Raw genomic sequence first — 27,603 nt, forward strand, 5'->3', positions numbered from 1 at the left:
AGTGTGTAGTATTTAAAGGTGCAGTGTGTAGTATTTAAAGGTATAGTGTGTTCTATTTAAAGGTACAGTGTGTAGTATTTAAAGGTACAGTGTGTTGTATTTAAAGGTACAGTGTGTAGTATTTAAAGGTACAGTGTGTAGTATTTAAAGCTACAGTGTGTAGTATTTAAAGGTACAGTGTGTAGTATTTAAAGGTACAGTGTGTTGTATTTAAAGGTACAGTGTGTTGTATTTAAAGGTACAGTGTGTAGTATTTAAAGGTACAGTGTGTTGTATTTAAAGGTACAGTGTGTTGTATTTAAAGCTACAGTGTGTAGTATTTAAAGCTACAGTGTGTAGTATTTAAAGGTACAGTGTGTAGTTTTTAAAGGTACAGTGTGTAGTATTTAAAGCTACAGTGTGTTGTATTTAAATCTACAGTTTGCTCCCTTGTCTCGTAGGTTCCTCTGGATTTCTGCTGCTGTGGACGTGCCAGACTCCAGCTGCTACAACTACTACTATCCGTCTCCCCACTATCATCTCTCTCTCTCTCTTCATCTCCCTCTATCCCTCTCTCCAACACGGTCTCAGCAGATGTATGTCTAACATGAGTCTGGTCCTGCTGGAGGTTTCTGCCTGTTAAAGGAAGTTTGTCCTTGCCACTGTAACTTGCTAAATGCTGCAAAGTGCTCTGCTCATGGTGGATTAAGATGAGATCAGACTGAGTCCTGTCTGTAAGATGGGACTGGATCTGATCCTGTCTTGATGTTGGGTCTTTGTTAATATGGTCTAGACCGGCTCTGTTTGGAAAGAGTCTGAGGATAACATTTGTTGGGATTTGGTGCTATATAAATAAAGATTGATTGTGTCTTTAGCTTGCTGTGAATCACCTGGTCTGAGAACTACCCCTCACAGCAGATACGCGCATTAAAAATAACGATTTTAACATTTTCAGTCGTTAAGTTTTCTTAAAGGGACAGCGCTACGACTTCAATCTGCTCACAGGAGCTTTAAAGGGACTTAAAGGGCAAAACAGAGGAGCTCCAAATGTCACTGAGGGCATCCACAGAATCCCTCCTGTGCGTGGGTGGAGGGTGTTTGGAGGTGGTGGGTGTTTTTGTAGGGTGGGCCGGGGTGACTGAGGTGTTGGATCTCATAACTCACACACATGGTCGACCAATCAGCAGCGGCTGCGGGGGCAGAAAGCCGGTAGGTTACAGAGAGAAGCACACATGACACGGAGCGAACGGACGGACGGAGAGGCAGGAAACTCTTCTTCTGTGTCTTCTTTTCAGACTATCTGTGGAGCGGATTCACCTGAACCTGAACCTGAGACCGCACGCAGGCCGCTGATCCTCCTCCTCAGGTAATGATCTCTGTCGGTGCAGAGTTTCACTCTGATGCAACTTTAAACCGCTCGGTCAGCCTGACTCTTTTATAAGGGAGGTGTTTCTTTCTCTGGGTACAGAGAGGAGAGGTGAAGCAGACGGGAAGTAGAGATAGAGGTGCATCATGGGAAATATGGGGTTGTTTGAGAGACCAGTATCTTGCATGTCCAGGGAGATTATCTTGTCCTTGAATTAGCTGATAAAGACTTAAATTATGATTCAGGAAAGTTTGTGTTTTGTTTTTATTTTGCAGAATTCAGATGTAGATATTTTCTTTTAAATGTCCTCTTCTGTTCTCTTGTAGCAGTTTTAGTGTTTCTCAGGTAAAATAACAAAGACCCCCACTCTTATCTGTGAGAGAACTTTGGGACGAGTGTGTGTCTGTGTGTGTGTTTTGATCCCTCCAGTGTTGGCTGTCAACATGGCGGGTTTTGAGGAAGAGAGACTCAGACAGCTGGCCGGCCTTAGTGGAAAGCATGCGGCTGTTTCTCTGCGTGCCAGATCTCTGCGAGCTATTTATACTCACCTTTGCCGGGCTCACCAGTGGTGTCTGTTCATTCACGCCCCGCCAACGCAAATGCCATCACATTAAAGTGACAGCCAATTACTAATATGCAGGGATTATTTTAACTTCAGGGTGTAAAAAATATGACGCAAATATCACTGAAGAACTTTTTAAAGACTCACTGAATATCCTGTCCGGCTGTGCTGCAGAGCTTTAAGGGACATTTAAAACCACTGCTGTTTTGTTTCCTCTGCTCAGTCCTCAATAAAGGGACCAAACTGGCTGATCAGTGCTGACTAATGGAGGAGTCTAATCAAAATTATTAAAGGCCTTTTCTTTAGATCTCCCCTCAAAGACATCCTCAGACTGTAACTCTTACACTTCACATCTTCTCTTGCAGCTCTCACATCTTTATGCAATCACACAGCAGCACAGAAATGGCCATTCCCCGGATGTTCAACTCCAACACACCCTTCATCATCGTCACCGGAGGCTCTGAACTCACATTTCTTGGCAAAGAGGACGACAGCGAAGGGTGCGAGGAGGAGAAGGACTCGCTGGTGCAAGCCATCGCCCCGCATCTGAGCCGGGTGATGCAGCACGGCACCGCCAAACACGTGGCGACCGAGGGGCGGGAAGAGGCCGAGGAGAACCCCTGTGTGTCCATCGTCGCACAGGCAGAGAGTAAGAGGATGGAGTCGGTGTGTGGCGTGGGAGTTTGTAGGTGTATTTGTGTGGAAATGTTTGTGGTAACTGCAACTTCTCTCTGTCCCAAAGGAGAAGACAATCAGGAGTTCAGCCCGACAAAAACTCAGAGCTCTCTCTCAAGATGTCAGCTGCTCAAAAAACACAGGTACCTCACCACAAATACATAAATATATATATATAAATATATATATATAAAACTGAGGATATGAGGACTCGCTTTTTAAAGGTCCTGTGAGAAGTGCTGGAAGGATGTCAGACGTCCCATTCTTACAAAAACTTATCATAACTGGTCTCTAAAACCTGCACACAGGAGCTTTAACTGTCTGAAACTTGTTTGCATGTAACATCACCTGTAATATCTTTATTTAAAGGTTTCTCAGCAAGGAAACGGCGCTCCTGAGTGACTCTGAAGAGGAGGAGGAGGAGGAGGAGGACTGCGATGAGGCTGCCAAACTCCCACACCACCACCTCCAGAGGAAACAGCGCAGGAAACCCAGGAGGCAGAGCCAGGAGGAAGGGGAACAACGTCCCATCATTCGAGGTCTGTGGGTTCAGGAGATAGACTGGCTGAAATCAGCAGAGAGAGAAATGACATCACCGCCTGAGATCATCCCGCCTCCTCCCGAGTTCACGGACTCCTGCAGCCATGGAGACGTGCAGGGCTCGGTGGATGACAGCTGTGCAGATGTGTTGGAGGATGTGTCTTTATCAGAGGACCAGGACCGATCAGGAGACGCAGAGGACACGTCCCGCAGTGATGTCAGAGGAGGGTCAGACTCTGATTGCGGCCTGGAGCAGGACTCTGAATCCATCCTCACTCATGAGAGTGAGTCAGACTCGTCTTGCGGTGCAGAGGACGACACACACGCCACTGACAGTTTTGCAGGAGAGGCCAGGAACGCCAACTTGACCTTTGCCCTCATGAACGTGTCCGGCTTTAACTCCTGCTCCCACACTGAGTGGGATTCGGAGTCTTCAGGGCGTGTGCAAAGCCTGCTGGGAATGTCAGACTCCACAGACTCGCCCAGCTCTGTGAATATTTCCCAGAGTGCCTTTGGTTTCGATGACATGAGTGATAGTGACACAGTTTTGGATTTCCTCAGAGGCAGAGTGACACAGATGCCGAAGCTCTCTGTTTCACCTTTCTTCATGGATTTGATTAAAACGACTCTGGATGGATGGAAGACAAGCAAACCGGGCAATGAGGGTCTTATCTTTCATCATGTAAGACATCTAAAGCTGGTGTATGCACTTCATGAGGTTTATGATAAGATAGATAAGACACAGGAGAAGATAAACCTCTGTGGAGGAATGATGCTGTTACACAAACATGTAAATATTTTAGAGACTCAAGAGACAAATTAGAATAAGATGTAAGTGAAAACCAGGACCTTTATCCTTAATGAGGTAGGAGCTGCTTCATCCTACATTTCCCATAATGCCTCAAATAGCATAAAAAATGTAGGGGAATAAAAAAAGTGTGATATTTACCTTTTAAATTTGGAGTCAGGTACGACCAAGTGTTAAAGCCACACTGAGGGAAAAGTAACATAAGGAGCTTTAAGGTTGGGGAAAGATGTAGGTCTTGGTTTCATCTCAGGAAACCTGCAGTTCCATGAATCCCAGAGTGTTTGCAAAGATTTAATCAAAACCACAAAGTCTACTTGATGACGAAACTTGATGCAAATGAATCCTGCTCTCCAGAGTCCAAGTGCATCCAATCCGGCCCCCTCTTTACAGCCAAAAAAATGCACTTGGATCAAATTTAATGGCAGGATATCATCCCATATGTCTTGGAGGATGTTGAAACTTCCATTTGGCTATCTGTCAACTGCAAAACTCAACTTGTTTTCATCTGAAGAGGCCAAACTCAAGGGGAATGTATTCTTAAAAAGCAGCTGCATGCAGAAACTTGCTGATGAGAACAGTAAGACTTAAAGATGTATTCAAATACGTACAAAACTCCCCAAAATATTCAGAGGGAGCTGCATGTGTGAACACAAATGGATGGAATTTTAATCCTGACTTTATCCGTAAGTCTTCCTCATGACATAGCGCCCCAATAAAAATTGCAGCAAGAATTCAGATGATCTGTTGCTTCATCTGGCCCCGCCCTCCTTGTCCAACAGGGTAGACTTCACACAGTGTGGGTCAAAATAATCAACATCTTATATTTCAAACAATGCCTTTTAATCTCTTGTGTTATGCACCTAGCGCCCCTGAGTTACAGCAGGTACTCTCCCCTCTAACACACCTGCCTTCACATCATCTGTTCGGTCTTATTTCTGCTCTCACAGCTGCATCCGTGTCTCATTCCTGCTAACACTGTGTCCTTCTGTGTCCTCCAGCAACTCCAGCCCAACAGCTGCCTGTACAGGGAGGGAGAGGAGTACAGCGTTCTTCACCACATACAGAACGGCTCATACGGGGACGTGTTCTGTGTTCGGGACTCTAAGACGGGGTTCAAGTGTGCTGCCAAGAGGGTGAGCCAAGAAACGCTGAGTCATTCAAGCGCTGACATGATGTTTGAGTTAAGATTTCTGATTTTGTTTCTGCTCATCTCAGATTCCTCTGAGTCACTTCAGCAGAGAGGAGGTGAGCACGTGGAGCGCTCTGGACTCTCCTCGTGTTGTGGAGCTGTTTGGGGCCGTGAGGGAGGGGCTTAACATCGTGCTCTTCATGGACTTAAAGCCAGGTAACCTTTCCTCGCCATCAACACGAACACAAGCCAATGAAAAAGTGTCAAAACATACACTGATGGAAGAACATTTACTCAAGTATTTAACCGAAGAAGACATAAAACAACAAATAACAGTTTTGTCCGATCGTCTCCAGCTTGTTTGGCTCAGCTTTTAAAAGAGATGCACTCGTTACCGGAGGATTTGGCCCTGCACTACCTTCATCAGACACTGGGGGCACTAGAACACCTGCACCACAGGAAGGTCCTTCATCTGGATGTCAAAGGTATGTCCTTGATTTATAAGGCCCGATGGTTCTAGGTCTTTAACGTTGTTTTAAGCAGCAAACATCAACAGAGCCTTTTAGCATTTTAGCTTGCTGTTTTGGTTTAGCAGCATAATGAACACAAGTTTGGCTGCACGCAAAAGCAGCGTGGATCAACCTACTTAAACTATTAAACCAAAGTTGTGGGTGAACATAGCAGGGCTTTGCAGCTTAAGAAACAGATATGTTATTATGGAGCTGGTTGAGCCCAAAGAAGGAGTTTAAAGAGACTAATGTAAAACCATAGTCTTTATAAATAATGGACGTAGTATCCGTGACATCACCCATCTGTTTCTGAACCGCTGTTTTGAGGCCAATCGTTGGTGGCAGCCATATTGCTGCTGTTGAGCGGTAGTGACGTAAAGAGGCGGGGCTTTGAGCCTCCTAGCCAACAGCTACAGTGTTCCCTCCTGTCAATCAAGTCAGCTGTACCTCTCATAATGGAAGACTCGTAATCTGAATGTCTTTGAAACTGCTGCGTTAGAAAAAGATTCACCCCCCGTACAGTGTGTGCCGATCGAGAAATTAGTTATCCAGACTACACTTGTCTTTTGAACCAGGCTGTAAACATGTTTATTTCTGCTGTAAAGATCAGCCTCTTTGAATTGGTGTGTATGTGGTTTCCGGTACTTCCAGAGCCAGCCTCTAGTGGACACTTGATGAACTGCAGTTTTTAGCACTTCCGCATTGGACTCATATTTTTAGACCGGAGGTTGCTGCTTGGTCAAAATACAACGTTAAATATTTAATATTTAATGTCCATCTCTGGTTGTCGGCTACATTAAAAAGTAGAATCTACATTTGTCATCTGAGTAGTATCAAACAATCACGTATATGCAGGAAAAACAGTCTGTATGGAGAGCAAAAGCAGGCAGATCAAAATTCCCCACAATGACATCCCTGTGATAATCTGACAAGGATTTATTTATCTCTATAAACAGATATCTGCAAACATTTACACTTGAGCGACTTATCTGCTTGATGCGTGTCTCAAAAGCCAGCGTTCAGATTTCCTGACTCCCTGGAATGCATCAGAAATGATTGATCTGACCTCCAATTAACAAAAGTTTTCCTCTCCTCTTGAGGACTTTTTACAAATCTTCATCACAATGTCATTTCAGCAAACTTAAGACCCATAAATTGTAAATAAATCACAAGAACATTGGTTTGATTTTGGGCTAATAATACTGAAGTAAGCTACAGTGAAGCCTCTGTGTAACTTAGTGTCTACTGAAGACGGAGACCTAACAGAGAGAAGTGAACAGGCCCTACTCTGGAGGATGAAATGGACTGTATTGACGTCTTTGTACTTCAAAAAGCAAAGCATATATAAACACACAGCAGGAGCCTTTCATGCCTTCATGTTGTTGTATTGCTTCTTCTGCTTCCACAGGATATTTTCAGTGTAAAACTACTTTGTAAATGAGATTCATTTGCTGTTGGTCTGCGTTCACTTGGGCTGAGATTTAGCTTGTTTAGTTTGTTGTGAGACCCCACAGTGTCCCTCTCCCTGCTGTGATAATGGACTTGATATTATCAGGAGGACTTAGTGGATGGGAGGGGGCCCGGTAAAGCCTCTAGTTGCTGGTTCTACCGTCAGATAGTATACTCAGTGTTTGGTACCTAATCCTAAACTGACATGTCACCCCTAAAACCCCTGTAATCCCCGCTGAGAGGATAAAGTAGGAGGGGGTTCACTCAAATTAGGCCCCTATATTTGCCTCAGAGCTCTCTGGAGGCAGATTCACTCAGCCAACAGACACCAAACTCACCCGTCTCATCCTGTCATGTCTTTTTAGAGACGTGGAAAAAAAGTATGTTTGCTTTATATTGGAAGATTTTACCTTCTGCCACCTCCAGACGGCTGCTCAGAGGCTGCAGAGGCTTCAGCCCCCGTGGACCCGTCAGGCTGACAGCCTCTGACAGCTCTCTGATTTCCAACTCATCTGTCTCATAATGAACAGCAAATGAAAACAAGCTGTCTCACTGAATCCTGTGTGTTGATTTAATTCCAGTTGACAATGTGCTGCTGTCTGCAGACTGCAGGGACACATTCCTCTGTGACTTTGGTCTCTCAGAGACTTTAGATGGCAATGAATGGAGCACCAAGGCATTCAGAGGTGAGTAACAACTGAGGGGTCAGCATTAAATGATGAATACTGATGTATATTTATGTCTCTTATATAAAAGAGTTAAAGTCACACTGCACAGTAGAGCTCAGTGTTAAAGCCTCAGAGGAGTGTGAGCTGTGTGAAAGTATGTGTAACAACGTGCAGGAGGTGATGAAGAGATGTGAATTAATGCACTGACTGTCTATAAAGGAGCTGCCTTCCCGGGCACAGAGTCCCACATGGCCCCTGAGGTGGCACGAGGGGACCAGCTCTGTGCCAAGGCGGACGTATGGAGCAGCTGCTGTATGTTACTGCACATGCTCAATGGATGCCAACCATGGATCCGTTACTACTCCCATCCCCTGTGTCTGCAGGTGAGATTACACTGTATGATTAAAGGAGAGTTTGTTATGTAATGTATTGATATGTTCACACGTGTTGTCGTCTGGTCGTCAGATTGTCAACGAGCCTCCTCCTCTGTGGGAGGTGCCGTCCAACTGTAACAACTTCACGGCCAAAGTGTTCAGAGCTGGACTTCAAAAAGATCCAGACAGACGAGTTTCAGCGAAAGAGCTCAGGAGGAAAACCACCAAGGCCCTCCGAGCAGGTCGAATAATCTCATTTAATAAAGAGTTATTCCATAAAAATGTTCATACAGTCAAGTTATAGCTCATATGTTTACTTTGTAAAACAAAATATCAAACAAAGGCTGAATTAGGGAATTTTGGGGGTTAGCAATCAGAATGTCTGAAGATGCAGCTTTTGCAATTAACGGGACATTTGGGCTTACATCGGGCAAAGCTGTGTATCATCAGCATATAAGGTTACAATGCAGGAAATGACACCTTGAAGAGGAAAAAACACACTAAATTTCCCTCATGATGCCACCAAACAACTACCCACCCGAGTACCTATCTACAGACTGACTTACTTGCTTACCTGTCTACTTACCATACCTACCTTCTGACTACTAACCTACCTACCTACCTTCAATTAACCTAAGATTCCTACCAACCTGCAGACCTGCCAACCTTTCTAACCTCTCACCTACCCACATACCTAGATAGCTAGCCACCTACCTACCTTCCACCCAATCTGCTGATTGACTAACCTATTGTCCTTCCTTCCTTCCTTCCTTCCTTCCTTCCTTCCTTCCTTCCTTCCTTCCTTCCTTCCTTCCTTCCTTCCTTCCTTCCTTCCTTCCTTCCTTCCTTCCTTCCTATTTTGTACAAACTTATCAACCTATTAACTAAGCAACCTTTCTACCTTCCAACCAACCCACTGATTTCCTTTCCTTTCCTTCCTTTCCTTCCTTCCTTCCTTCCTTCCTTCCTTCCTTCCTTCCTTCCTTCCTTCCTTCCTTCCTTCCTTCCTTCCTTCCTTCCTTCCTTCCTTCCTTCCTTCCTTCCTACCTCCAGAGTATATCCTACCTCCCAACCTGCAGTGTGACCTACCTTCTTTCAGACCTTCTTACTAACCCAGTGACCAACTAACTTACTTACAAACAACTGACCTGACTACCTACTGCTCTACCTACCTACCTACCTACCTACCTACCTACCTACCTACCTACCTACCTACCTACCTACCTACTTACTGACCAACCAACCTTCTTACCTCTTCACCTACCTTCCTACATTTTCAAAACAAAGAGGACCCAGAATTGATCCCTGAGGTACTCCAAACCTAGTTTTACCATCACAAGATACCTGTCTCTTTACAGAAACATAGAGTTGTTATGCAGACATTAACCTGTGGTCAAGTCTGGTGCTGGTTTGGGGAACTTTTCTGCATTTCTGTGGACCCCTAAATTGAATATTTGCTCCACAGTTGGAGGTCTGAGTCCCTGGTCTGTGAGAAGTGCCTGTGAGAAGCTGAATCATTGCAACAACCAAAATAAAGACACCCCCTGCCCTTTGTCACCTGGGATCCCAGCCAACCCAACGAAACCACCGGCCTCTGCGATGTACTGGGTGAGCCCCTGGAGGACCACAGCAGTGGACGAGGACAGCTGTGACCGGAAGGATCAAGAGTTTGCTCCGGACTCAGACTCCTTAACGAGGGAATGGGACTCCCCGCCGAAAACACTGCAGGATGATTATGCTGCCGATGAAAAGGACTGGGACTCCTGCTCGGATTCAGACGTGGATATCTACATGGGAGAGGAGGAGTACGCTCAGGAGAAGTGGCTCAAGACAGACAGGGACTATGAGGGGGACTGGGAAGAGGAAGGAGATGATGAGGAGGAGGAAGAGGAGGAGGAGGAGGATGAAGACTGGGACTCTTCCGTGACCACCGAGCATCTCCGTGCTCTCAAGGGTCTTTTCCCTCTGCTGCAGAAAGGCCAGCAGACAAATGAGAATTCATGGGGTTCAGAGCCAGAGCTGGAATACCTCCGAGACGGTGAGTCAGAAAAACCATGCAGCATGAAAACTGGTACTAGGTTCTCTTATGTCATCTGGTCCAGCTTCATTTGGACATCTCTCTTCCTTTCTAACCCCCCTAAACCCCCAAACAATGTAGAGTCATGTAGGAAACTGTATTTAACAGAGAGGAAGCACTGAAGGAAGGATATTCTGGATCACTCATTATAAATCAACTGTCATCATAAATCCAACGCGATGCTAATGCTTAATAAAGAAGCACTCTCAGAGTACAATACTCACATGATATATTGAGGTTCACAGAGTTACTCTGACAGGGTATTCATTGCAGCTGTCATCACTGGATGTTTGTTAAGCTGTTCTGGATTTTAAATAGCGTGCATTTAATAAAAAAATACAGTAGCTTTAATAAAACACTCGTTCATTAAATCCTCAACAATTCGCTGCACGTAAAAAAACAAAGTGTGGTTATTGTTAAAACCCTTAAAACTAATGTTTCCCAGATATGATTATTCCAATGCATGACTATGGTTACAGCCCCTTCAATGTAAACAACACCAAAGCTGTTCCATCCTGCAGCTACAGTCTGACTGAGTTAATCAATGTAGCTAACTGTGTCACTAAGCTAACAAGCTTGGCTAATTATCCATCTCAGAACAATAACTCAGGCTCCAAGGGACGCTTAAAACATCACTTTTCATGTACTTTCTGACATATCACACACCAGTCCCTTCTTCCAGACAGGACTCAGTCTGATCTCATCTTAATCCACCATGAGCAGAGCACTTTGCAGCATTTAGCAAGTTACAGTGGCAAGGACAAACTTCCTTTAACAGGCAGAAACCTCCAGCAGGACCAGACTCATGTTAGACACACATCTGCTGAGACCATGTTGGAGAGAGGGATAGAGAGAGAGAGAGAGAGAGAGAGAGAGAGAGAGAGAGAGAGAGAGAGAGAGAGAGAGAGAGAGAGAGAGAGATGATAGTGGGGAGACGGATAGTAGTAGTTGGGACAGGAAGAGTTAAAATAAGTGATGGGTGTTTGGGGGTGAGATAGGATCCCAGTGTGTCAGTGTACCAGTTCCCCCGGCAGTCTAAGCCTTTAGCAGCATAACTAAGAGCTGGTCCAAGCCTGAGCCGACCAGGTCAGCATCCAAGAGTTGTTGGAAATGTTTAAAACCGCTCTCTCTGTGATATCTCTGAACCTATCTCTGAACTGCTCCACAGTTATTTTCTGCATGAAAAATAAAATTTGTTGAAATTAATTTTTCAACATTTTTGTCCTCCTCTCTACCCTTACATAAGAAATACATAGGAATTATATCACAAAAATGTGTTTATTGAAGTCCTAACTGTGTTTTAGCTGCATAAGAAATAGTTTAAATCTGGTCCCTGATGGTCATGGACGCTGTGATCACAACCAGAGAATTTTGATTAATTTTCCATATTATTGTATTATAATAAAAAGCCTGCCTTTCTCTTCAGATTATATGAAGGTATGATATATTTTCAAGGAATGTTAAGTTTAGTCTCATACGTGTTTCAAGAGGCCTCCTCACAGAGACCTGATCTGCTGGCTCAACTTGTGTTGCAGAGCCTGATGCAGCCAGCTGGTTTCACCTGTTCTACCAGTGCTGAGTCGCCTGGTTATGCAGACTTAGAGGGTCTAACATAATGAAACCAGTATATTTTAAAAAACGGTCCATGCATCAAAGCATGCAACTATTTTAAAGGGTGCATAATTGAAATACTCATATGTAATCTCTCACTAGATGTACCTAAAGGCACCACAATCCAGACCCCGTCCCCTGAACCCAGAGACGACCCTCCGTCCTGTTTCAGCTGCTCAGACACGTCGCAGATAGATGCCTCGGACAAGGTGTGTGCCTGTAAATATGTGTATGTGTGTGTGCTTAACATGTGGAAACACACACTAATAAAACAGAAACCTGTCTTCCTTTAAGGACTCGGACCACTCGTCTGATGATCTGAGCTCTGGAGTCTTCTCCTCCTGTAACAGTCAGGCAGACGGACACTTGGAGTGGCTGGCCTCTGAGAATCAGCCGTCCTCACACTGCTTTGATGGTAAGGCGGCAGGACTTTAATGTAAACATCACACGCTTACACTGCTGGCTGTTCTTCTAAATAACGCTCTCATGCTCCAGGTGTTGACATCTGGATTGAGAACGTGCAGGGCGAGTGTCTGAGGATCCGTGAACGCCGGCAGGTCAAAGTGGGCCATGTTGCTATAGGAATCAGTGATCAGGTAAGAGCATAAAGCATCAGCCTGAGGACTGGCTGTTTCACATGTGTGAGTCTAAAAAGGTTGAAATCTCAGACTACTTTATGAAACCAATCTGAATCCTCTTCTCCATCATTCAGGTCTCAGGTAAAGCCTTCACCTTGGAGACCCTGGACAGGAAGACGGTCTCCTTTGAGGAAGAAATCAGAGAGTCGTGTTTGTGGCTGCGCTGCGTTCCTGCTCCTGACAGGTGTCAGCGCTGGAGGTGGAGAGTCAGAGACGGCAGGCTGGAGCTTCGAGAATGACAAAGACTTCCTTACTTTGATTTTCTTTTGCACTAAGTTGAGGCATTGACTGCTCTGAGACTACGTTGACTTTAAATATATTTATGAAAATGATGTGCTGCTGGTATGATTTATTATAGCCAGTGTTTCTGTGAATGAGTTTGTCTCCTCTGTGGTCTGGACACCAAGTCTGTCATGTTGCTGTTAAAGGTTTCAATTTAAATGAGATAAGCTGCTTAAAACTCACCATACATTACGAGCCTTGAACACTTTAATACTTGAATGTTGACGACATTTTATATGAATAAAATTAACCTCCAAAGCAAAGAATCCACCTTCTTTTGCCACCTCTGCTCATCTTCAATCATGTCTCTTTCATTTATTCATCATATGAGTGATGGAGGACCGGTGCAGTATGAAGACCTGGTTATCACTGCACATGAGAATACCTTTGCAATAATTGGTGTCAGGGATCACATCATGTGGTGCAGTTTGTTGTGAGTTGGGGCTGCATGGTATTGCATTGGTTAACGCCTCCACTTCACAGCATTGAGGTCACTGTCCCACATCCTGGACTCATTTAAAGTATATATAAAAAGGCACAGGTGCATCCTCGACATCAAAGAAGAATAGAAAACTTACAGGACGGATCATTTGAAATGATAGTCATCATTAAATAGAAATACCTTTCTCAGAGAGGTGGGGCTTTTCTTTTAAACTGAATTCTCCTACTCTGCAAAAAGAGCTTCCTTGATTTCCATTTCCCATGACTCAAAGGTCTTAATGTAAGATAGAAACTCAAAATACACTGAGCTTGTGTTTCACTGTCATATACCCTGATTTGGGTGTGATTTCCTTTCTTTAATCTTTCTCTTTTACGCTTTTATCTAAAGGAAAGAACAGGAAACTGAGAGACAGACCTGGGCCGCTCACTGGGGTGTGCGATCTAACCACTAGACTAAACCGGCGTCCTGGGGTTTGACCTTCTGAGAATAAAAGCAAAGGTTAACTTAGTCACTAAGTATGGAAGCCCTAAGCGGACATCCATCCATATATCCATATATATGTATCATCATATATATATATCATCATCAACAAAATGACACAAACAGAATGACTTAAACTAAGCAAAGGCCAAGTTACCTCATAGTTCTTCATATTATCTGGCTAAATGTTCTCTTGGTGTGAGGGTGTTAAGAGTGATTTTACTTCCCTCAGTCTTCTCAGAAGACATCAAGGCGGTGTCATGACTGTGCTGAGTTGGCAATATCATGGACTCCACCCACTATGAGAACAAAAGTATTCATTGCGAGTTGTCAGTTGTGGGGTTTCTCACATTTTCAGATCGGTTACAAATTCAAAAAATCTTTTAGAGGGGCTTTCACTTATTTAAAAATTGCATAGTATGGCTTTAACTATTTAAAAATTGTATATTGAAGCTTTAACTTATTTGAAAATTGTAAAGTGAGGCTTTAACTTTTTAAAAATGATATAGTGTGGCTTCACTTTCTTGAAAATTGTATAGTGTTGCTTTAACTCATTTAAAAATTGCATAGTGTGGCTTTAACTTATTCAAATATTGTTTAGTATGGCTTTAACTTATTCAAATATTGTTTAGTGTGGCTTTAACTTATTCAAATATTGTTTAGTATGGCTTTAACTTATTCAAATATTGTTTAGTGTGGCTTTAACTTATTTAAATATTGTTTAGTGTGGCTTTAACTTATTTAAAATTGCCTAGTGTGGCTTTAACTATTTAAGAATTGTATACTGTGGCTTTAACTTTTTAAAAATTGCATAGTGTGGCTTTACCTTACTTGAAAATTGTAAAGTGTTGCTTTACCTCATTTTAAAATTGCATAGTGTTGCTTTTTTTCGTTGTTTGTATTTTGTAACTAGCTAAATACTGCGATGTGCAATGCTCATGGTGGATTAAGGTGGGGTCAGACTGAGTCTGATCCTGTCTTGAAGTTGGGTCTCTGTTCATAATTTGACATAGAGTGGTCTAGAGCTCCTATGTTTGTAAAAGCGCCTTGAGATAACGTTTGTTGTGATTTGGCGCTATACAAATAAAGATTGATTGATTGATTGATTTACCTCATTTTAAAATTGCCCAATGTGGCTTTAACTTACCTCAATGGGTGGGCGATGGCAACATGGCCTATCACAGCAATCAGCCAATGTATATGTTTTCTAGATTATCCTGTTGAATCAAGATAACAAGCTTTAGATAATGAGATTAATTTATCTGTCAAATCAGGAAAAACCTGCTTTGTTATACCTGGATAAACAGGAAAACTGGGAGTTGATTGGGTTAAACAACTCTTTACTGTGGGGATAAAACAAGTTATTAAAGGTTTGATGCATGTCTGCTCTGGGCCTCCGTAGAGAAGTGATATTCTTTCTCGTTGTTAAACATTTAAGAGGAATATGTCTGAAACTTGAGTAAACTTGTGTCCGGTTCACTTCCTCGACATTTTGTGCAATGTGCAAACAGGAACCTGCTGACGCTGTGATTGGCCAGCAGCACATCATAGGCGGGTTGTTAAGTACACTTCTTGCTCTGTGATTGGCTGCCAGGACAGCAGGGGCGGGTTATTAGGTGCGCCAGTCGCGCTGTGATTGGACGAGGGTTGATAGTGGGAAGTGGCCGTACGCCGGTGTCTCCCTGGCTGCGCAAGACGCCATTTTGGAGTGACAGTGAAAGATAACGGAAAGATCGAGAAGCTGTCTTTCTAAAGGTAATAATCCACACAGATCCAGTGTTCTTTTCTTCCTTACATGTCGTGTTGTGTGAATTCGATGTTGTCGCGTGGGGCCGGGTCGTTTCCCGCGGTGTGAAAGCTGACGTCACTGTGTTCGCTCTGACTGTGACGCGGCAGTTAGCTAACGGTTGCTCTGCTAGCTAAAGCGGCTCCTGACTCGGACGGTTGAAGCTGTCACAGGTTGGTTTTATAAAATACTGAGGTTAAATCTCCACAGACTGCTTTCTTACAGTGACGGCGTCCAAAAAATCCAGAAACTGCTGTGCCTCATGCCTCAGTTAGCCAAATTCTGTCGCCTGCTAGCATAAGCTAACACAAGCTAGCAGGCTAACTAGCTGAAGCATCCGCCCTTAGTGAAGATAATGTAATCTGCCTCGAGTGGAAGAAGCCTGATATCTCTCTCTAACCTGAGCCTTCCACATCTGAGTCAGTCTCTCTTTACTCTACACGACGACCCTCCTTTACTATGTGTTTACCCACGCAGAAGGAGGTTATATATGTGAGCTGTATCGTGGGCCTAAGGTCGAGATGTTGTTAGCTTGTCTTGTGACGGCTCCCCTCATACAGGAGCATTATCCCTGCAGCACGGGGATCCAGTCTGCCAGCTGGAACAGGCCTTCCTTATCGGCTGATCAGCCTCTCACTTTATCCGGGTTAACAACGGAGCTGCCACTGGATACACGGTTCTTAGATGATGATATCAAACACGGATCATTATGGCCTGAACCATTGTTACCGACGATCTTAGTAATAACCGAATAACGGATGGAATACCGATGTTTCTTTTTTCTGTTTTAGCTGTTATTCTGTTCCTCTATATGCCCTAATAACTACATTATACCTCATTTTAAAGACATCAGCAAACATTTAAAGGTATTCAGGCCTTCTGTGCACTACCTTTGAATGGACTCAAATTAAATTGTGCAAATTTACAAAAACAATCTTCACCTTTTGAGCTGCTTTACAATCAAACATGGTAAGAGAGCATTCATGGTGCTAACAGCCTTTGAAAAACATTTTATTTTTGTTAGGAAATAAAATGAATCATTTTCAATAGGGATACAAGATAAAAGCTTAAAAATAAATGTACAGTAAATGCAGATTTAGATTAAATTTGAGGAACAAACAACAAGTTGGAAGAATTTTAAAGACATCAGTAAACATTTAAAGGCATTCAGGCCTTCTATGCACAACCTTTTTGAATGAGCTCAAATTAAATCGTGCAAATTTATGAAAACAATCGTCACATTTTGAGCTGCTTTACAATCTAACATGGGAAGAGAGCATTAGTGGTGCTAAAATGAATCATTTTAAATAGGGATGCACGATAAAAGCTTACAAAAATAAATGTACGGTAAATGCAGATTTAGATTGAATTTGGGGAACAAACAACAAATTGGAAGAATTTTCAACCCTCCTGTTATGTTCGTTTCTTTGGGACACCAATAATGTTCCTGGGTCAATTTGACCCGGGGCATATTCAATTATCCGGAAGTGTCAGAACCCCAAAAAACCCCTATACACGTTTTTTTTAATCTAATTTTTAACTCCATTACTAACCATCTAAATCAATATTTAGTGCAGTGGTGTTCTTTGATTCTCACAGATCATCGTTGAAAGAGGACAACTCGTTTTTCATTTAAATTCATGTTTAAACTTTTTTTTTAATTTACATTGGAAAGCCCTAAATATAAAAACAACAGTTATACATGACATAGATTTTTTTTAAACTTTATTTTACATTTTGAATTTGAAGTGATGTTGATAAATTAACACAAGAGGAGGGTTAAAGACATCAGTAAACATTTAAAGGCATTCAGGCCTTCTTTGCACTACCTTTTGAATGAGCTCAAATTGAACCGTGCAAATTAGCAAAATCAATCTTCACTTTTTGAGCTGCTTTACAATCAAACATGGTGAGAGAGCATTTGTGGTTCTAACACAGCCTTTAATAAAACTACTATTTTTTTAGGAAATAAAATGAATCATTTTAAATAGGGATGCATGATAAAAGTTTAGAAAAATAAATGTACAGTAAATGCAGATTCGGATTAAATTTGAGGAACAAACAACAAGTTGGAAGAATTTTAAAGACATCAGTAAACATTTAAAGGCATTCAGGCCTTCTTTGCACTACCTTTGAATGAGCTCAAATTGAACCGTGCAAATTTGCAAAATCAATCTTCACTTTTTGAGCTGCTTTACAATCAAACATGGTGAGAGAGCATTTGTGGTTCTAACACAGCCTATAAAAAAACTTTCATTTTTAGGAAATAAATTACTTCCAAAAAAACATTTCTTTTTAATAGTTACATTTTTGAGATGCCTCCAATTATTAGTCATTTTTACTTAGTCAAAGCCACCCAACTTCAGTTGATGAATGTTTTTTGAAACATTTTTGAATTTTTAAAATGCGAGTTATCTGTTTTTGTAAATTAACTCTTCAAATATGTAAATCATTTTAAATAGGGATGCACAATAAAAGCTTAAAAAATAAATGTAAGGCAGATTTAGATTAAATTTGAGGAACAAACAACAAGTTGGAAGAATTTTAAGTGTTGTGAAAAAACAGGAAAATATCTATTTGTAATGCCTTTTGAAGCAAACGTTTTGTCCCGATCTGATCAAATATTCAAATCAAAACTTTATTGATATAGCACTTTATTCACAACACAGCTGATCCAAAGTGCTTTACAGCAAACACACTTAGGAAAACAAACAGCTAATGACAAAAACAACACAAACAGGAAGAGAGAGAGAAATCAGAGTGGTGAGAGAGAGCTAGATATCACAACTACCCCACATATTTACAAAAATAACTTAAGCAAACAAACTAAAAGAGGTCGTCGGCTTATTCCGTTGACTTTACCCCACTTAGATTTGTTTGAAACTTTAATATAAAGTCAGATTAGCTTAACGTTATAGCATGATCACACTCCCGCTCTATGGCAGCCTTCAGTAACCGCAAAGAGACAAAAACAAACACAGGACGGTCTGTTGTGTTAGCATTGAGCACATCAACAAGGCCTGATACATCGGCGTCGCCTGATTTAAAGAAAAGATTCAAATTTAAAGGCTTTAATGTGAGTTAAATAATCATTAAAAGTAACCTGAATGTTTAAAATATTAGATTAAACTACAGGAATTCTTCAGGAAAGGCAGCTTTAAGTTATATTTAGTGCTCAGTTACAGAATAATAGATACATAACAAAAGATAATTACTCACAATAAAAGAAGTCATTAAAATTAATTGACTACAATTAAATTATTTAAAGGTTGGAGAAGAGCTTCGTCAAAAGAATAATAAAGAAGTATTCAGGCGGTGAGACAGAAAAGAATCCTCTAACAGGTAAAGATGTTAGAAGGAGAGGAATGCAGTAAACTGTCACCTACATGTTTAATCATTAGCTCCACACACACACACACACACACACACATACACACTCTGTAACTCATGCAAAGACTGTAGCAGTCACTGAGACCGTTCAGCCACTACTGCATTAATTTAAATAATCAATACAACATCAGGGAACAGGAAGGTGATTACATTAAATACATATTCATTTGAATATTTATTTTATTTTATGACTTGTCTTTAATTTGAGTTCTGTTTCGATAAGTTTGAATTCTTGTTGGTTTACTTTTCATTTTTTGGGAAATGCTGACTTTAACTTTAGTTTGTTTCAGTTCTGTAGTAATGTGGGAGAGTAAAAATGTCATGTAATAAAAACGTTCTATTTAAAGGAGAAGTATTACAGACAAACAACCACAACTGTCTTTAATTTATTTAATTTAGGGAGTTTTTTTTAAACATAGAACACAGTTTTAATCACAGACAGTTATTCTGTGATATTCAATAGTTCATGAAAGATAATGACATCTGAAAAATGAGCTATTGATAATCAAAGAATCTGCATTAACCTAATCTTATTAGATAATATCTGTTGTTTTCTTTTTGTAAATAAAAACACTAATATATTCTTCTTTTGATCCCAGGAGGAGAATATGAATATTTATTTTTTCAAAGATCTGTTTATTTAAATTTTTACACATTAAATACAGAAGATTAACAATTTAGACAAGTGATGAAAACAAAAGTAAGAAGAATAAATTAGTCAATCAAAAAAAACAATTATAATAATTTAAAAAGAAAATTTAAAATAAATTTAAAATAGAGAAAAATAAAATAGATGGAGAATAGAGACAACAATGATAAAATGAATAATGATAATACAATAAAAAAATGATACAATAAAAAAATATTATTTTTTAAAAGTAAATACAAAAGGAAAATAACAATTTTAAAATGTATAAATAGAGAATAAAAATGAAAATACAATAAAATAAATAGGTTAATATTTCAAAATAAATACAAAAGGTAAAAATAATAACAATAAAAACAAACAGGAGAAAAAAAATTGAAAACACCACCTGATAACCTACAACTACATCAAAGTCATTTAAAAAGCAACAACAAACAACAACAGTATCATCCTCCACGTCTGCTCTCTTCAAAAAGGCACTGTATTGTTCTGTGGGGGGGGGGGGGGGCGATTACCTCCTCAGGTTACAGCTGACAGAGAAAGCTGTACCAGTTTCAAAAAGAAGGAACGATGCAAGTTTAATTTGAAGACAACACAAAAATGAAAGTCTCCTAACCCTCTCCCTCTCTCTCTCCTTCCACAGCTTCGTCACCATGGGGAATGTATTTGCAAGCTTATTCAAGGGCCTGTTTGGCAAAAAAGAGATGAGGATCCTCATGGTCGGGCTTGATGCTGCTGGAAAAACTACCATCCTATATAAACTGAAGCTTGGAGAGATAGTCACCACCATTCCCACCATTGGTAATGATTCCTATCTTTTTACACGTTAAACATTCTGAGGGGCTCGATCTGCTTCTGCAGCGTGATGCAGGGACAGAAGAGCTCTCTCAGAATGTGTCAAACTCCAGCCCCACAGTACTGTACATGTTTCTAACTCACATGTAGATTCATAGCTTGTGTTAGCTTGCTTTAAAAACATGTAGTTAAATGAACACAGAAGGTATTTCAGCTCAGTTAAGATTATAAATAAGACACAGTCTGCTGAAGAGACATTTGAAACCAGCTTTCAGCACCAGACAGGTTTGAATTCGTGCTGCCTGGACGGGAAATACTGGTGTTGATGTTTAGCTCCCATCATAAACCTCAATCCCATAAGAGGTTGAACTTAACTTACATGCAAATCACAGTTACCCCTTTTCAACCAATGCAAACCTGGTTCTAGTTCCGGGCTGGTCCTCGCGCTGGTTCGGAGCTGGTTCAACTTGCGAACCAACTCAGCATCAGTTTGTTTTTCCAGCCCCGTCATGATGTCACTTCTGTCGAAACCCCGCCGTTGATAGCTCATGCCAGATCTCTTCTAAAACAGATTCAGTCCTGGTCGATCCCTCCAGCTGGTTTTGGATCTCCTGCAAGGTCCAAAACCACAAGGAGGCATCTTGTATCCTCGACCGATCACTGCTTAGCTTTGGAATCCATTAGCTTTGTCTTTGGTCTTTCTTCGCTGCAGTAAATTGGTCCCCCTTGCCCCTGACATAAGCGGGTCGCAGTCCTAGACCAGCAAAGAGTTAATGCTGCCCTGGAAGTCGGTTCTCTTGCAGTCGAAACACAAAAAAATGGTTCTCAATTGAGCACCGGCTCCCGACCGGCCCTGAATCTGCCTCGGTAGAAAAGGGGTAATATGACCAAAATCACACAATTTCTAAATTTCAGAAGTTAGTTTCGAAATCGATGTTTGACGCACACAAGTGACACAGCATTATTTAGTATGCAAGTTCAAGAGAGGCAGTGTCCTACAGACCTACAGAAACATGATGCAGACACAATTAATCTCAGTTATCATCCTGCTGCATAACTGCAGTATGTTATTCGCTCACACGGTACAACACTTATCTTTTTATCCAATGAAATAGTGCCAAATCTTAAATGTTTAATGTTCTCTGCTTTCTATAAGCGTCATTAAAACCCTCTTAGGGTTAAAGCAGTCCAAATCAGTCACAGTTACGATGTTTATCAGGATCTTTAGAGGTAAAAACACCCAAAGATGAACCTTACAGTTTATATATCCTGAAGGAGTATCCATGTTTGACACCACGTCATCTCAAACTCACTGTACACTGCCTTGATGTAATTGTGCCTCCCTGGATGTGTCTCTAATGTCTGAGGTTGACTCAGCGTTCAAAACTTGTCTTGTTCTACATTTTTCCCTCAGCCGGTGACTCATCCGTCTCTCTCTCTCTCTTCCTCTCTCTCTTCTCCTCTCTCCAGGTTTTAACGTTGAAACTGTAGAATACAAGAACATCAGCTTCACAGTGTGGGATGTGGGCGGTCAGGACAAGATCAGGCCGCTGTGGCGCCACTACTTCCAGAACACTCAAGGTGAGCTGGCAGGGCTGCGAGCGTGACCTCAGCTGCCTATAGGTGGCCTCGCCGCTGGTGCATAACAGACGAGCGTTAAGCTTGTCAACGCGCATGACTCATGCACTATTGTTCAATTCTCAAAGGGTGTATTGTGTGACTCGTCTCTGCTGTTTCCTGAAATTGAATGCATTACAATAAGTGACGAGGCTGCAGGGTGGGGCAGCGTGGTGTAACCTGTAGGTCTAATCTCAGCTCAGAGATATGTCATGGTAAGTCGACGTGTTCTTCTTGCAAACATCCAGCTGCAGCAAACGTCACAGCCTCAGTCTGAGCATCCAAGTGTGAAATTAAAGTGAGAATCCTTTTTTGGTAGCAACACTTAGAGACAGAATCATTAATCACAAAAAGGCCCCGGAGGATTACAGATACAAAACCTCTCAGACATTAGCGCTGAGAAATCCTGCAGATATACAAAGACTGAGGGAATATTACATCCTATACCTGCAGGTTTCCTCAGACTGAGAGTGTGGAAAATCTAAACACGCAAGGATGAAGAAGTCAGGGTCACTTGGAAGATAAAAGGGATAACTAAGAGGAAAAATCAACACCTGAGGCATCTTAGGAAGTATTATTATTTTTTCAAAGATCTGTTTATTGGAGTTTTATCCACATTATATACAGAGGATCAATATGAACAATTCAGGCAAGTGGTGTTTATCCACAGAGAAAACAAAAATAAGTTTAATAATAATAATAATAATAATAATAATAATAATGGTAATTATAGTAAATTGAATTGAAAAAAGGAAAATAATTGCAGTAAATTAAAATGGGAAAAAATAATATTGGTAATTATAGTAAATTATTGTAGAAAAAAAATATATAATGGTAATTCTAGTAAATTAAAAGAAAAATATATTAAGGTAATTATATTAAATTAAAATAGAAAAGGACTGAATTAATGTAATTATATTAAATTAAAATAGAAAAAATAAAAAACGTAATTCTGGTAAATAAAAATAGAACAATGTATATATTCACAATTACAGTAAATTGAAATAGAAGAAAATATATATTGTTAATTATAGTAAATTCAACTTGAAAATAATTAAAATAATAGTGATTATAGTTTATTAAAATAGAAAATGTAAATAAAGGTAAGTATGGTTAATTAAAATAGAAATAAATTAGAATAATGAGGGGAAAAAAGAAACACTATTGTGAAAGTAGTTAAATAGGTAATTATTTAAAAAATAAATAAATATGAAAGGTAAAAATAAGAACAACAAACAGACATATAAAAAAAGATTGAAACCCATGCAATAAATTAAAGCTTCACCCAGAACAACAGCACATGGTCTTCCCTGAATTTAAATCCTCAGCCACTAAAAGAGGTTTAGTCCTCACAGGATTGAGACGCAGAGAAAATCTTTAAAATGATTCAAACAAACATTCAGGAGAGGAAGAAAAGAGTCTGTAGCTGAAGTGCTTGTTCTTGCTCTCACAAGTGGACGCTGCTTTGTTTCGAGGGGTCACAGGTGGGAAGAGGTCGGCACCAAATACAATTAAATTAAAATAGACCCTCATTTTCTATTATGCATGAATAATGAGTAAACACGGTGAGATAACACGGTGAGATAACACGGTGAGATAACACCTTGTTTTTGTCACAAAGTGTGTGAAACAAACACAGCACAGACTCGTTTCTCAGAGAGTGAACTACAACAGACTAACCGAACATCCTCAGCTCCTTTTGTCACCGTGAGGAATTCCAATCCGTCCTGAGACCTTTGTCCTTCTCTTTTATTCTCCTTCAGTTTCTGTCTCTTATTTTGACAACATAGCATCACAAAAGGTACAAACATCCGCTGCTGAGCTCAGTGAAGGGTTCGTCTGCCCGTCAAAGACTGAGCTCACGCTGTGGTGCAAATTTAAAAACATAAATATTTCCCTGTAGTTTGAATTCACGTCAGTCAGTCGATCAGTCTGCTCTCTTAAAGCGCTGCAGCTACATCATTTATACAAGGCGGTCTCAGAGTGAGTCGACAGCTCTACGTGATGAAGTCAGTCGCATTAAGAGTCAGATATGATATTGAAGTGTTCACTCTCTCACTCAAGATAGTGACAGATAAATCTCTGCGTCAATTATAGATTAATACACACTTCCTGCTCTATCCTCTCTGAATAACGGTGCACAAAGCCCCAAAATCTAACTTTAAAGAAATAAAATAACATGAATAAAATAAGTGATACAGGAATAAAAGCAAACTGTGTCTCAGTGTGGTCTATACCTCTGTTTATTCTGCTCGTTGTAGCCTCACATCATCAGATATCTCAAGTTATTTCAATGTCAGTAAGATTATAGGAGAGTGTTGGAGTTAAGATGCACTTCCAGGCTCTCCCAAATCTGTGTTACATCCCCCTCCATCTTGACATTCAGATAAAACTGAGCCCCCTAAAGTCTTCTGAAGCTTCTTAGGGTCTTTGAATAGTCAGTGAAATTGAAGAACAATGTCCACAACCAAGAGGAGAGCTTTCTCCAAGTCTAAAAATGGGACAGCAAACTGGACGTTCAAAGCGTCCTCACTAGATATGATGTTTGACGTGATGACGGTTCAAGAGGATGGGAGGGGAGTATGTCTCGCTAACCCAGCTTATGTTTCAGACTCCATTGCTGCAGATAACTCCAACTATTGAACACAGATATTCAACCAGGAGCATGATGGGAAATAGTATCAGTGTAGTTCTTCTGTCTGGTACGCTTTAGGCATGTTTGATAAAGTGGAGGGACTCCTAGAAGAGGAAGTCCAGTTGTTAGCGCTGGCGTAATGTGAAGGCCTTATCCCCACGTCATACGCTAACACAGTCCCCATTATTAGCCCACGTCTCGACACACCGGCCTACTTTCTGACTCCATGTTTTAAATAAGCCGTTTGCTGCACCTTGATAGCCGAGCGGAGTGAACACCTGGCTCCTGTGCTTATTTTCCTGGAGGTAGACGTCTCTCATGTCAGCAGCACAGAGCTGCATTCATCCTTCACATGGTATGAATGTAAAGCCGAGGCGTCAGTCGAGTCAAAGAGACTTCATTTAGCTGCTGGAACAGTTTGTACAGAATTAATAATTGATCAAACAGAGTCACAGCTTTAGATCCTGCAGAAGAGACGCTGCTCTGAAACCAGGAGAAACATCTCTTCTGGTGAACAGTGTTCCAGTGTCCGCTCCTCTGTGTGTAACGCTGATCTCTCCCTCTGTGCGCAGGGCTTATCTTTGTGGTGGACAGCAACGACAGGGAGAGAGTGAACGAGGCGAGGGAGGAGCTGTCCAGAATGCTCGCTGAGGACGAACTCAGAGACGCCGTGCTGCTTGTTTTTGCAAATAAACAGGTGAGGCCGGATTATCTTAAAACTGTCCTGAATCTGTTTGTGTTCCTTCATCTGTGAAAAACCCAAACCTGCATGATGACTGACTCTGTCCTCTCCTCCCAGGATCTCCCCAACGCTATGAACGCTGCAGAGATCACAGACAAGCTGGGCTTGCACGCCCTCCGTCAGCGCAGCTGGTACATCCAGGCCACCTGCGCCACCAGCGGGGACGGCCTGTACGAGGGCCTGGACTGGCTCTCCAACCAGCTGAAGAACCAGAAATGATCCATTCCACCAGTTTTGATTTTTGTTTGTTTATTTTTTCTGTTTCAACACAACGGCAGCACCGGATCCAGGCCCCCTCGCTCCCATCTAACCCGAAACCTCGACCCGAGCTCTTTCTTTCAAGAACTTCCTTCATTCCCTCCCTCCCTCCCGCTTTCTCCCCCCCCCCCCTCGTCAGTACTCTTTGGGGCTCTAGCCTGTGCTGCTTGTGTGTGCGCGTGTGTGGGCGTGCATGTGTGTGTGTATGCGCGTGTGCTCCTTGTGTGTTCAGCGAGTGTGTGTGGGTGTGAAGGCGTCTCTGTGTGTGTTGGCTGGGATTGGGAGTAACCCTGGCGTGCCTTTTACACACCTCCTGTGGAATCAGCAGTCTGGTTTTCAAGCCCCTCTCTCCATCCACCAAACTCAGCCTCTGCCCCACTCAGCCTGCCCCCACTCCAAGTCTTGCACGGCCCCCTTCTCCTCCCCCCCTCCCCCTCACCCTTACTCTCCAGAGGAAGCATGGTTTTCATACGGCAAAGAAAGAGCAAGGGTGCAAGCTCTCCCCCCCGCTCCATGTAGTATATACCTGTGATAAGTAGAAACATTCACCTCATGTAGATTGAATGCTAAATGTTCATTTTAACTTCTTTTTGATTTTCAAACCTCAAACCCACCAGTAAGAGATTCAGTCAATTGCATCTTAACCTGTATCAGGTCGAAGCAAATCAAAAACTAGAAAAAAAAAAGGACAAAAAAAACCCCACCACCCATCCTTGATCGTTCTGGTGTCATCTGAAAATCATGCTGTTTGTTTTATTATTATTATATCGGACTATATCAGATTATTCTTAGCGATGGTTCTCCAGTGAACACTACCTTTGTCCCCCCCCCCCCCACTAAGCCAGACCGTGAAGCACAAGGCAAGCCAACAATCTTTAAAATTAAATGTACTTTAAAATTCGAACCTGCGAGTATATGCAATTCTGTAACTCTTTGTGGTGATGGATCTTTAATTCCCTGGATTAAATTCGAATCAGTATAAGAATCATTCTGACGGCGTTCCTACTCCGGCGTAGAATCAAGGTGTTTGGGCATTTCACAGACTTCAGACGGTTAACTGATACGTACACGAGCTTCACATGTTATTCCTTTAAGAGATGTTACATGTGTGTTTTTTTCTGTAACTAGTTTTAGCATTTCTATTTGTACTTTTGACTGCAGAACCAAATGCATCCGAGCAGTACGACAAATCCTGATAGTAGTGTGTCCTCCAGGGCCTGTTTCTGATTTGACGGAGCGTTTTTCTCTCAAACGGTTGGCAGTTTTTACTCGGATAAAGCATCAAAAGCATCCAGCTGTTAAATCTCTCCTGGGTCGGGATGAAGGATTGGCACCAAATATGACAAATGAAGGCTCTGTAACTGTGAACGGGTGAGGAAAAGCTAGTCCTAATGTCCGGGGTTCTCACAGGCTCCTACTACACATTTTACAGCCCCGCATACTTCATGACTGAAAGACCAACGCGACAGTGGCTCGTCGTTGAGCTGAAGGACTCGGTGGTAGACCTGTTTGTGGGGAAAGGGTGTGCAGTTAACTGGTCACGTGATTCAGCAGGCGTTCTCCGTGTGGAACCGTGGGGGTACAGCTGGCACTTCTGTCAAGAATGATTGTAAATCTGTAAGTTCCCCTGTAAACTGTTTCTGTGGGGATTTCCTGAACACATTAATAAACATGATTTGATCCAACAGCCTGGGCTCCCAATGACTCTGATTCCTGCATCCATCTGCACGTGTCGTCTGCCTTTTCCCCTCTTTCTTTGAGCTTCATTCAGAAGCTGAAAGCTGTTAGGGAACGGGGAAAAAAAAGGGGAAAGATAGAAAATGAAACAGGAAGAAATAAAAGCAACAAAAAGGTCAATACAAGAGCAGAGAAAGAACAATGCTCTGTATTGTTTCTTCCTGGTGTAAGTGATCTGTTGATCCTCTAAACCCTGAGGTTCCTGACCTTCCTGCAGCTGTACGTTGGTTAAATATTACTCCCTAAGTTAGACATCTGATTGGTCCCTGAAGTAACGACACAGTAAAAGTGTTTGCAGTTTAATTTATGCTTCCATGTGTTTCTTTTGTTGCAGCAGGAGCTCCTCAAGTCTGTAAAAATATAACTCAGATTGAACCTGAAGTTAAACTTTACACACACAGAGAGAGG

The 27,603-nt window shown here is 41.6% G+C and overlaps 2 protein-coding genes across 3 annotated transcripts; both read left to right on the forward strand.

Annotated features, from left to right (window-relative positions):
• The first annotated feature begins 1,132 nt into the window (after nt 1-1,132).
• On the forward strand, nt 1,133-12,930 carry LOC117829820 (mitogen-activated protein kinase kinase kinase 14). Its single transcript, XM_034707524.1, has 16 exons — nt 1,133-1,188; nt 1,275-1,345; nt 2,273-2,556; nt 2,650-2,725; nt 2,952-3,804; nt 4,929-5,063; nt 5,146-5,275; nt 5,416-5,544; nt 7,599-7,703; nt 7,905-8,068; nt 8,151-8,301; nt 9,525-10,097; nt 11,850-11,956; nt 12,042-12,162; nt 12,243-12,343; nt 12,460-12,930. The coding sequence occupies exons 3-16, from the start codon at nt 2,286-2,288 to the stop codon at nt 12,622-12,624; spliced, it is 3,081 nt and encodes a 1,026-aa protein (XP_034563415.1). The 5' UTR covers nt 1,133-1,188; nt 1,275-1,345; nt 2,273-2,285; the 3' UTR covers nt 12,625-12,930.
• Nucleotides 12,931-15,211: 2,281 nt separating this feature from the next.
• On the forward strand, nt 15,212-27,145 carry arf2b (ADP-ribosylation factor 2b). Of its 2 annotated transcripts, none has more exons than XM_034707545.1 (5): nt 15,212-15,344; nt 20,055-20,212; nt 21,677-21,787; nt 25,031-25,155; nt 25,258-27,145. In XM_034707545.1, the coding sequence occupies exons 2-5, from the start codon at nt 20,065-20,067 to the stop codon at nt 25,417-25,419; spliced, it is 546 nt and encodes a 181-aa protein (XP_034563436.1). In that variant the 5' UTR covers nt 15,212-15,344; nt 20,055-20,064; the 3' UTR covers nt 25,420-27,145. The 2 variants fall into 2 exon arrangements, with proteins under 2 accessions (XP_034563436.1, XP_034563437.1); XM_034707546.1 differs by lacking the exon at nt 15,212-15,344 and adding an exon at nt 15,381-15,548.
• The last annotated feature ends 458 nt before the right edge of the window (nt 27,146-27,603 follow it).

This window comes from Notolabrus celidotus, chromosome 18 (genome assembly GCF_009762535.1).
Source record: "Notolabrus celidotus isolate fNotCel1 chromosome 18, fNotCel1.pri, whole genome shotgun sequence".
Lineage (NCBI taxonomy): Eukaryota > Metazoa > Chordata > Actinopteri > Labriformes > Labridae > Notolabrus > Notolabrus celidotus.